Source organism: Syngnathus leptorhynchus, chromosome 1, assembly GCF_054491065.1.
Source record: "Syngnathus leptorhynchus isolate UIUO chromosome 1, UIUO_Slep, whole genome shotgun sequence".
NCBI lineage: Eukaryota > Metazoa > Chordata > Actinopteri > Syngnathiformes > Syngnathidae > Syngnathus > Syngnathus leptorhynchus.
Window position 1 is genome coordinate 1534832 of NC_141195.1, and position 12027 is coordinate 1546858.

General features: G+C 49.1%; 1 protein-coding gene across 8 annotated transcripts in view; it reads right to left on the bottom strand.

Moving 5' to 3' along the window:
* itpr3 (inositol 1,4,5-trisphosphate receptor, type 3) overlaps window positions 1-12027 on the bottom strand; it is a 321535-nt gene that overhangs the window by 92632 nt on the left and 216876 nt on the right. For 6 of the 8 annotated variants that reach the window (XM_085910327.1, XM_085910344.1, XM_085910301.1 and 3 more), the window contains 7 exons: window positions 11818-11985; window positions 8102-8176; window positions 5945-6064; window positions 1483-1605; window positions 522-722; window positions 333-448; window positions 125-260 (listed from right to left, as the gene is read on the bottom strand). In XM_085910327.1, the coding sequence (XP_085766453.1) occupies window positions 125-260; window positions 333-448; window positions 522-722; window positions 1483-1605; window positions 5945-6064; window positions 8102-8176; window positions 11818-11985 (939 nt within the window). The remainder of the gene's footprint in view (window positions 1-124; window positions 261-332; window positions 449-521; window positions 723-1482; window positions 1606-5944; window positions 6065-8101; window positions 8177-11817; window positions 11986-12027) is intronic. The other 2 variants (XM_085910310.1, XM_085910318.1) reach the window with 2 other exon arrangements.

Genomic DNA, 12027 nt, shown 5'->3' on the forward strand with positions numbered 1-12027 from the left:
TGTGTGTGCGCTTGCCAGCATTCAATGCTGATGAGCATTGACACAGAGATAGAGTAGGTGCGGTAATTGCCACGATATACTGTCATCTTTCAGCATGCACGCACAAACACAAAAGATGGCCAACCTCGGTGATACAGTCCTCATGCGTTACCACACGGACAATGTCTTCCAGTGGTAGCAGGGATGTGCACTTAATCTCCGTGTAGACGTTCTTGCCCTCAGCGCATGCCGCCAGCAACTCCACCAGTGAGATGTGGTACCTGCACAACACCACACCCTCTCATAAAATACCTTTTTCCACACGGATGATATACAACGGCTGCAGCAATTACCTGAGCGAGCTCTTTTCACTAATGCCCTCCCTGCTTTCAGCCATCAGCTCGAGCATGACATTGAAGGAAGCCTTGTCGTTATAGAAGACAACTACATCCTCGCCAGCATTGGTCAGCTGCAGAGACAATCTATTGATCATACAGTAGGCCATGTCCATGCGAGAAAAACAATCTCGGTAAGACTCTCACCTCGGTCATGACCATGTCCTGGCACTTCTTGACGTACTTGCCCTCGGCCTTGATGATAGTGTGCAGGAAGTTGAGGTAGTGCACATGGCGTCCATGTGTGGCCAAGCAGTGGATGAAATGCTGCAAGACGCTTTCCGATATCTCAGTGCATAGCTGGTAGTTGTTGCTAAAGATGTACTGCACAGTTTCTGCCTCCAGCAGCTGCACAGTAAGGAGAGAGTCACAGATAGTCAACCACCTCACTTTGACTGCAAGTTTGAACCCAACAAACTAATATCATGACTAACATGATGAAAGGGAAATGTATCGGTCAATGTCAATGTCAAGCAAGGGAGACTGTGAAAAATGTGTTGAGTCTCCATGATTTCCAATAAAATCACCAAAAGGGTCAATATATGTTGGTTGCTAAGTCAGGTAGCTCTAGCTTTGCCTAGCTCCCTAGCTCAGGGGTGTCAAACTAATTTTTTTCGTGAGCCGCATTGTAGTCATAGCTTCTTTCGGAGGGCCATTATGACTATCAATCCAAATTAATGTATGAACACCTCATATTATATACAGTAAAAGCTACAAAACAAACTGACAAATAACTCGTTTTCAAATCAGACGAGTAAAAACTGGCCAAGTATTAAAAAAAAAAAAAGGATATTAATCAAAGTGAAGACAATTAGCAATTCTAGTAATGACACGAATTTGATGCACAATTTGTCTTCGCGGGCCACATAAAATGATGTGGCAGGCCGTATCTGCCCCCCAGGCCTTTTGTTCTTTCTTTATTTCATATTGTACAAATAGACTTTCTCCTTTGTGGCATCTAGCAGTCCGGATCCAGTATGGCACCATGTTTCCTCGTGTAAGGCTTGGTACAACGAAAAACATTGTGATGTGTTGGGTGTGCTGTTTGCTTTTTTCCTGAAGCTCAACTTCAACATGACTGTAGGAAAGTGGAACTGGTACTGTCTACCCCTGGATTAAGGAAGAGACTGAGGTTCTTGTGCAACAGAGCCTGGTTCTCTTGGTTGCCCATGCAGAACTTCTGCAGGAAAAGATGAGTATATCTGATGATCTCTCGCATCTTCACGTCATTCTACAGACCAAAACAGGGAAGACAAGAAGATTTTTTTAGCACTTTTCCTGAATTTAAGTAGGTTTCTATTTATGTTTTGATCCCATTGCTGTTGCTTGGTCACAATTTCAGTCATTATCAGGAATATTTTTGTGGTCAATGGACTGATTCAAATCCTTTGAATTTCCATTTGGTTTTTAGCCTTATGGTTGTAACTTGTGAGAAAAAGGCTTTCCATTATGCTTTTATTCTAGCATCAAGATTGACACATTTGATTGATTGGATGTTGAAAGCCAACTTCATTGTACAGCTCATTAGGGTTTAGTGATCCCAGAAGCCTATTCCAGCTGACTGGATGAAAAGGAAGATATACGCTGGGATGGTCGCCAGCTGAGTCACACTCACATTCACACCTACCGTAATTTCCGGACTATATGTCACTTCGGAGTATAAGTCGCACCAGCCATAAAATGCACAATAAAGTGGAAAAAAAAACATATATAAGTCACACCGGAGTATGTCGCACTTTTGGGGCAAATTTATTTGTCAAAATCCAACACCAAAAACAGACATGAACCAGCAACAACAGGCTAAACGATACGGTATGTTAACTGACATATACACAAACGAGGAGCTGAGAACGGGCCTGACGTGACATTCAGAGTTATTCAAGTAAGTATCCATCCATCCATCCATCCATCCATCCATCCATCCATCCATCCATCCATCCATCCATCCATCCATCTTCCGCCTATCCGGGGTCGGGTCGCGGGGGCAGCAGCTTTAGGAGGGACTCCCAGACTTCCCTCTCCCCAGCCACTTCATCCAGCATATCCCGGGGAATCCCAAGGTGTTCCCAGGCCAGCCGAGAGACATAGTCTCTCCAGCGCGTCCTGGGTCGTCCCCGGGGTCTCCTACCGGTGGGACATGCCCAGAACACCTCCCCAGGGAGGCGTCCAAGAGGCATCCTGATGAGATGCCCGAGCCACCTCATTTGGCTCCTCCCAACGTGGAGGAGCAGTGGCTCTACTCCGAGTCTCTCCCGGATGACCGAGCTTCTCACCCTATCTCTAAGGGAGAGCCCGGACACCCTGCAGAGGAAACTCATTTCGGCCGCTTGTATCCTGGATCTCGTTCTTTCGGTCACGACCCATAGCTCGTGACCATAGGTGAAGGTAGGAGCGTAGCTCGACCGGTAAATCGAGAGCGGTACAGAGTCCGCATTACTGCCGACGCCGCACCGATCCGCCTGTCAATCGCCTTCTTCAAGTCCACAAAACACATGTGGACTGGTTGGGCGAACTCCCATGCACCCTCGAGGGTCCTCGGCCAGGACGAAAGCCACACTGCTCCTCCTGAATCCGAGGCTCGACCTCCCGACGGATCCTCCTCTCCAGCACCCCTGAATAGACCTTACCAGGGGGGCTGAGGAGTGTGATTCCCCTGTAATTGGAACACACCCTCCGGTCCCCCTTCTTAAAGAGGGGAACCACCACCCCAGTCTGCCAATCCAGAGGCACCATCCCCGATGTCCACGCAATACTGTAGAGGCGTGTCAGCCATGACAGCCCCACAACATCCAGAGCCTTTAAGAACTCCGGGTGGACCTCACAGAGCGTTTGGGTCTGCCAGGTCGGACCGGCATCTTCCCCCACCATCGGATCCAACCCACCACCAGATAGTGATCAGTTGACAGCTCCGCCCCTCTCTTCACCCGAGTGTCCAAAACATGCGGCCGCAAATCCGATGACACGACGACAAAGTCGATCAACGAACTGCGGTCTAGGGTGTCCTGGTGCCAAGTGCACACATGGACACCCTTTTGCTTGAACATGGTGTTCATTATAGAAAATCTGTGTTGAACACAGAAGTCCAACAATAGAACACCGCTCGGGGTCAGATCGGGGGGGGGGGGGGCGTTCTTCTCAATCACGCCCTTCCAGGTCTCACTGTCATTGCCCACGTGAGCAATGAAGTCACCCAGTAGAACGATGGAGTCCCCAGAAAGAGCGCTCTCTGGCACTTCCTCCAGGGACCCCAAGAAGGGTGGGTACTCTGAGCTGCCGTTCGGTACATAGACACAAACAACAGTCAGGACCTGTCCCCCCACTCGAAGGCGGAGGGAGGCTACCCTCTCGCTCACCGGGGTGAACCCCAATGTGCAGGCGCCCAGCTGGGGGGCAATAAGTATGCCCACACCTGCTCGACGCCTCTCACCGCAGGCAACTCCAGAGTGGAAGAGAGTCCAGCCCCTCTCGAGAGGGCTTGTACCAGAGCCCAAACAATGTGTGGAGGCAAGTCCGACTATGTCTAGTCGGAACTTTTCTGCCTCACACACCAGCTCCTTTCCAGCCAGAGAGCCAGCCTCTGCAGCCGGGGATTGGACCGCCAAGGTCCTTTGGCACCTTTGGCCGCCGCCCAGCTCACTTTGCACCCGACCCCTTTGGCCCCTCCTACAGGTGGTGAGCCCATGGGAAGGGGGACCCATGGGCAAAGGCCCGGCCACCATGTGCTCGCCTTCGAGCCCCACCTCCAGGCCTGGCTACAGAGAGGGGCCCCGGTGACCCGCGTCCGGGCGAGGGAAAACTGAGTCTATTTTTGTTTCTCATCATAAGGGCTGCGGCTAAAGGTGAGCCGTGCTTTGTCAAGTAAGTATTACATAAATAACACGTTTATCAAACCATCTGCGTCACTCCAATTCATTAAATCCATCAATCGTGCTTTATGTAAACAATGCCGCGTGTGCGCCGCATATGCTCACGTCGGACCTGTTGTAAGTTGCATTTCTAATTATTCCACAGACCCATATAACGATATATAAAGTATATTTCAAATAACTATCATATTAAAACAATATCATCAAACATATGTGTCGCTCCAAATCATTAAATCCATCGATCAAATTCCTCATTCTTTATGTCAACAACGCCGCGCACGCGCTGCAGAGATCTAGTATATAACGATATTGTAGCGTTAACAAAGTACCAGGAAAGACGTGGGTTTGGTAAACGGCTCTTTATTTAACAAAACAAGAGTTCAACGAGCCAACAACTAGCTCCATAAATAGGACCGGGCGTGCGTAAAATCCATGTCCGAGCCCCATCCACCGTCCCCGGAGAGCCACCCGGCCGAGCGCCGGCCCCCGACTTCCATCCACGGAGGTGAAAAAAAGCTCCGTAGAGTATGACTGGGTGTGCGTAAAAGCCATGTCCAAGCCCTATCCACCATCCCCGGACAGCCACCCGGCCGAGCGCCGGCCCCCGACTCGACTTCCATCCACGGAGGTGAAAGAGAGCTCCCGTCGAGAAGGACCGGCCGTGCGTAAAAGCCATAATAGTTTTTCAAACCTTCTGTGTCACTCCAAATCATTAAATCCTTATTAAATATATATATATATATATATATATATATATATATATATATATATATATATATATATATATATATATATATAACTATATTGTAGCGTTAACAAAGTTCCAGGAAAGACGTGGGTTTGGTAAACGGCTCTTTATTTAACAAAACAAGAGTTCAACAACTACTGAACTTCCACAGAGGCTGAAGAGAGCTCCATAAAATAGGACCGGGCGTGCGTAAACGGCATGTCCGAGCCCCATCCACCGTCGCCGGACAGCCACCCGGCCGAGCGCCGGCCCCCGACTTCCATCCACGGAGGTGAAAGAGAGCTCCCGTCGAGAAGGACCGAGTGTGCGTAAAAGCCATAATAGTTTTTCAAACCTTCTGTGTCACTCCAAATCATTAAATCCTTCAAACCCCTCGTCCTCCATGTCACTTACAAACAAAGCTGCTAATGATGCCGGTAGTATGTGGGGCCCTTCTTCATCCCGTAATCGAATCCTTTGCCCTTTATGTAAACAACCACCGCGCGGCACGGGTGATGTCACTTGCAGTTCAGAGACAGTAATCCCTTGCTACATCGGGGTTTGATTATCGCGGTTTCACTACATTGCGGATTTTTTAATTTTGAAAATTTGTGAAAAAAATCACATAAGTCGCTCCTGAGTATAAGTCTTGTATATGTGAGGGCTTGCTGAATGAATGGATGAATGAATGAAAGAAACTCTTGAATTGTTCTCATGCTGATGCGTTACTTAAGATGAGCCGCACAACCCTCGATCTAAAGCTGTTATAACAAAGTGGGCATTTCAGGTGAACACCTACAGTCCTTCCAGTGATGCTAAATAGGCATGCATTTAACTTAAACAATTGAAGAGAAATTTTCAGCTTCTCTTCTTCCTCAAAATTGTACAAGGAGTAGGCTTCTGTTTTAAGAAAACAGAAACTTGGATATCATATGTGTGAGAATTCAAAGCACTTTTTGGGGGGTTGGCGGTCTCACCTGGTCGTATGATACCTGCAGCAAGTCCAGCATGACTTTATGAGCGCCCATGTTCTTCAGCAACCTCTGCTGCTTCTTCCATACGCCACTGCCACACATTTTGTTCAGCCTCTCCAAGATCTACATCACCACAACACAATACAATACAACGCAGCACATCACAACAAAACACAACACAATACATCAGCTTAGTTGCAGACTGCAGGACCAAACTTCAAATTCCCTTCTAAAATCACCTCCAACATCACCATCAGAGTTACTATATACTTTGAGGTTCTTTCATATGGTAGGCACTATTGAATAATCCAGACTCAAACCAGTAGACATTTCAATAGCTTCTTTCCATTTATCAGAAATATTTAAGAGTTGATTAATATTTCACAGGGGCAGTTGGATTCCACAGCTCTGTGTCATTAGCACAGTTGTTGTTGATCAATATTCCCACAGTAGTAGACACTTTATATTGAGTAAAGACATAGCCACAATTTCACACTAATTGTCTTTCAGTATCACTGGACGACTGCACACTTTATATTGCTTAATGACTCTATACTCTGAACATTTCAGGTAATAACCTAAATGTACACTTTGTTATAGTGGCGGCTTTTTTCAGTACCAGAGTGGCTGTAACTCCTGGAGATAGGTTCCTCATGTGTTTTAACTACGGATTCAATGGTCCATGGCAAAATATTGGGGTTAACTTTTAACCCCTCTAGCTGTTACACACGTTCTCTTGCTTTTTGAACTCGCTCAGCTCGGTCAAAAGGCAGCCATGGTTGCCAGGTCTGTGTATTATCGCATACCTTGGGCTTCTTGTTTTGATAAATATCTTGTAAATGCTGGCAGTCGTAAGTTGAGGTTTTTATTTTCTTGATCCAAAAGTGCACCCGCTATTTTGGCCTTTTTCTGCTCCCAAACCCAAGATAGACCAGACGTATGCACCTCAACCACCACAAAAAAAAACAACTGCTGACTTTGTCACTTATATTTCTGTTCACAACTGGCAATACTGAATATAGAGAGGCATGCCCAGCATGAGCAGAGGAATCGAGAGTCAAACGTTGGAAGAAGCACCGGTGTGAGGGCAAACTTCGGTTTCACTATCAAAACAACTGTTTCTTATAGTGCATAAAAGCAGATGAGGACTAAGAGTATATACAGTGATCCTTCGCCACTTCGCACTTCACCTATTGCGGATTAACTATTCTGCGGGTTTATAAGTGACAGAAGAACGGTGTTTAAATACACGCTGACAGCGTGGGGTGTGCTTTTGAGCAATGTACTTCACTGCATACAACTGTCACAAACAAGGCAGTACAACCATGTGCAACACAGACTTTTTATTTAGGGATTGGGAAAAGGGGAAAGGGAGACTAGAACGCCAGCAGAGCAACTGACGAGCTGGTCAGCAAGCTCACGTTGTGGTGGCAGACAGGGCAAAGCAATCTCTTGGTCAGGGACAGGCAGAAGGTCACGTTGGGCAAACAGAGTCTAGGCATCTTGCTACACAGATCAGGCAAATGGGAATCAGGTGGCAGACGTACGTGTGTCAAGGCAGATGAACCAGCGAGGACTGACCTGCACACGGCCCCTGTACACACGCCCTAATCAGTGGGTAAAACAGTACAGGTGGCAGCGATCAGCGCCAATTAGTGTGCGCAGTTCCGCATTGGTGACCCCCAAGGTCTAGCACAGAGGCGCGTCAGCCGGACAGCAGGACGAGAGCGGAGTGGAGACGTAACACAGCCTTTAAACATTTTCCACTGCAGGATACTTACTTGACATGCTAAGCCTCTGATCACTGTTGGCGTATTTGCCTTGCCCAAAGCAGACACTTTAGGTAGATACCACATGGGTGACCTCAATCGGTCATGAAGACAGAAGACAATCATGTCAAATGTCATGACAAACGTTTTTGTTAGTGTACAAACGTGTTCAACATGGCTCTGTTTTTGGATTTTTGAATAAAAACCTATTTGTACAGCCACGTAGAGATGGTACTCAGCAATAGAAATGTGATTAGCGTGTTTTGATGCAGAATGAGGGTTTGAAATAGATCCTCAACGGTTGCAGCAGAAGAACAGCAAAACACACTGCATATATAAATTACGCACACGCCGAGTATTGACAAATGACAACCCAGCAAAGCTTGCTGACCTCTTTGACGTTCTGATAGTTCTCGTTGTTCTTCCCCCCTTTTTCCTTCTTGGGGGTGCCGTCCTCCGATGCACCCTGCAGGAAGCAAAGTCAAACACAGCATGCGAGACACGCTAATATGACAGGGCAAGGTACTTTAAATAATAATATTCGAATGCGGGCAGTAGGCCAACAATAGAGATTTTCACGATCTAATCTACCTAATACTATGGCACCAGCCATAAAAGGCACAATAAAGTGAAAAAAAAACATATATAAGTCACACCGGAGTATAAGTCGCACTTTTGGGGCAAATTTATTTGTCAAAATCCAATACCAAGAAAAGACATGAACCAGCAACAACAGGCTAAACAATAGGGTATGCTAACGTGACATATACACAAACGAGGAGCTGAAAACGCCCCTCCGTGAGTTGTCACCTTATCGTGGTGGAGGGGTTTGCGTGCCCCTATGATCCTAGGAGCCATGTTGTCTGGGGCTTCATGCCCCTGGTAGGGTCACCCATGGCAGAAGGGTCTTAGGTGAGGGGCCAGACAAAGCACGGCTCAGAAGACCCCTGATGATGATTACAATAAATGGACGTCGTTTTCCCTCGCCCGGACGCGGGTCACCGGGGCCCCTCTCTGGAGCCAGGCCTGGAGGTGGGGCTCGAAGGCGAGCGCCTGGTGGCCGGGCCTTCGCTCATGGGGTCCGGTCGGGCATAGCCCGAAAAGAAAACGTGGGTCCCCCTTCCAATGGGCTCACCACCTATAGGAGGGGCCAAAGGGGTCGGGTGCATAGTGAGCTGGGCGGCGGCCAAAGGCGGGGACCTTGGCGGTCCGATCCCCGGCTGCAGAAACTGGCTCTAGGGACATGGAATGTCACCTCTCTGGCTGGAAAGGAGCCCGAGCTGGTGTGTGAGGCAGAAAGGTTCCGACTAGATATAGTCGGACTTGCCTCCACACATAGTTTGGGCTCTGGTACAAGTCCTCTCGAGAGGGGCTGGACTCTCTTCCACTCTGGAGTTGCCCACGGTGAGAGGCGTCGAGCAGGTGTTGGCATACTTATTGCCCCCCGGCTGGGCGCCTGCACATTGGGGTTCACCCCGGTGAGCGAGAGGGTAGCCTCCCTCCGCCTTCGGGTGGGGGGACGGGTCCTGACTGTTGTCTGTGTCTATGCACCGAACGGCAGCTCAGAGTACCCACCCTTCTTAGAGTCCCTGGAGGAAGTGCTGGAGAGCGCTCCTTCTGGGGACTCCATCGTTCTACTGGGTGACTTCAATGCTCACGTGGGCAATGACAGTGAGACCTGGAAGGGCGTGATTGGGAGGAACGGCCCCCCCGATCTGAACCCGAGCGGTGTTCTATTATTGGAATTCTGTGCTCGACACGGATTTTCTATAATGAACACCATGTTCAAGCATAAGGGTGTCCATGTGTGCACTTGGCACCAGGACACCCTAGGCCGCAGTTCGTTGATCGACCTTGTAGTCGTGTCATCGGATTTGCGGCCGCATGTTTTGGACACTCGGGTGAAGAGAGGGGCGGAGCTGTCAACTGATCACCACCTGGTGGTGGGTTGGCTCCGATGGTGGGGGAAGATGCCGGTCCGACCTGGCAGGCCCAAACGCTCTGTGAGGGTCTGCTGGGAACGTCTGGCAGAATCCCCTGTCAGGAAGAGCTTCAACTCCCACCTCCGGCAGAGCTTTTTCCACGTCCCGGGGGAGGCGGGGGACATTGAGTCCGAGTGGACCTTGTTCCGCGCCTCCATTGTTGAGGCAGCCGACCGGAGCTGTGGCCGTAAGGTTGTTGGTGCCTGTCGTGGCGGCAATCCCCGAACCCGGTGGTGGACACTGGCGGTAAGGGATGCCGTCAAGCTGAAGAAGGAGTCCTATAGGGCATTTTTGGCCTGCAGGACTCCGGAGGCAGCTGACAGGTACCGGATGGCGGTTGCTGAGGCAAAACCTCGGGCGTGGGAGGAGTTTGGCGAGGCCATGGAGAATGACTTCCGGACGGCTTCGAGGAAATTCTGGTCCACCATCCGGCGTCTCAGGAGGGGGAAGCAGTGCACGGTCAACACTGTTTACAGTGGAGATGGTGTGCTGCTGACCTCGACTCGGGATGTCGTGAGTCGGTGGGGGGAATACTTCGAAGACCTCCTCAATTCCACCGACACGCCTTCCATTGTGGAAGCAGGGCCTGGGGACTCTGAGGCGGACTCTCCAATCTCGGAGGTCGAAGTCACTGAGGTAGTCAAAAAACTCCTCGGTGGCAAGGCCCCGGGGGTGGATGAGATCCGCCCGGAGTTCTTAAAGGCTCTGGATGTTGTGGGGCTGTCATGGCTGACACGCCTCTACAGCATTGCGTGGTTATCGGGGACGGTGCCTCTGGATTGGCAGACTGGGGTGGTGGTTCCCCTCTTTAAGAAGGGGGACCAGAGGGTGTGTTCCAATTACAGGGGAATCACACTCCTCAGCCTCCCTGGTAAGGTCTATTCAGGGGTGCTGGAGAGGAGGATCCGTCGGGAGGTCGAACCTCGGATTCAGGAGGAGCAGTGTGGCTTTCGTCCTGGCCGTGGAACAGTGGACCAGCTCTACACCCTCGGCAGGATCCTCGAGGGTGCATGGGAGTTCGCCCAACCAGTCCACATGTGTTTTGTGGACTTGGAGAAGGCGTTCGATCGTGTCCCTCGGGAGGTTCTCTGGGGGGTGCTTCGGGAGTACGGGGTGCCGAGCCAACTGATAAGGGCGGTTCGGTCCCTGTATCACCGATGCCAGAGTTTGGTCCGCATTTCCGGCAGTAAGTCGGATTCGTTCCCAGTGAGGGTTGGACGCGATTCATAATCCGAAAATTACGGTAGTAGTATATGCTGCAATCCATCCATCCATCCGTCCATCTTCTGCCGATTATCTGATGTTGGGTCGTGGGGGCAGCAGCTTCAGGAGGGACACCCAGACTTCCCTCTCTCGATTTCCACTTTGTCCTGCTCATCCCGGGGGATCCCAAGGAATTCCCAGGCCAGCGTAGAGTCTACACTGTTTAAATTAATGTAGATGCTGGATGTCCACCAAGTTTAATAAGGAAGCAGAGTGCAGCGAAACAAAACGAATCATTAGATAAATGCTGGGATTTGTCCCGCCCATCGAACACCCAGCATCTCTGTGGGTGTATGGGGCAGTGGGGTGGCCTCGTCCAGCTTCTCCATAATGATTAGATGATCTTTCTGAGCCTGAATCTCTTTATAATTGACAGCGAAATGAGCAAACCAGTGGTGGAAGGAACGGAGGGTAGCATTTACATAGAAATGAACCGACACATTTTATGATGTAGGCCAAAATTGAGCTTCCCCTTCTTGAAAGACCAGCATCTGCCACTGATCTCAAGGTATCAAAGATGTACGTATGTATACAAATGTAAAATGAGAGCTTCTATGACATACCAGGCTGAGCAACTACGTGCAACACGAAACTGAGTTTATTGAGGCAAGTCAGAATTCCTCTGAGATGTGGAAGTCCACCACGGTGTCAGGCAGATTGAATGCCATCAAAATTTTATGGCTGGTGCGACTTGTAATCCAGAGAGATTTATAGTCCGAAGAAACGATAATTATTCCAAATTTTATTCATCTCAATGAGAATTTTTGTTTGTGAAGTTTACCCCAAGGATATTTTTAGTTATGGTCAAAATTGCTGGTTATGATTCATGAACATATTGGACAAGGTGAGAGTTTCATGCTACCTCCACTTTGTTTTTCTTGTCTTTCTTTTCCTTCTTGCTGTCTCCGCCTCCAGACATCTTCTTCTCTATCCACAGTTCAGACTTTTCCACCAACGTCCTCAGACGATCCAGATCTGATTTTATCAGCTTGTAGTTCTCCACATCCTGAGCTGAGATTAGTAGTTGGACCTATGAATGTTAAAAAAGATCGGTCTTGACAGTGGTTATAGT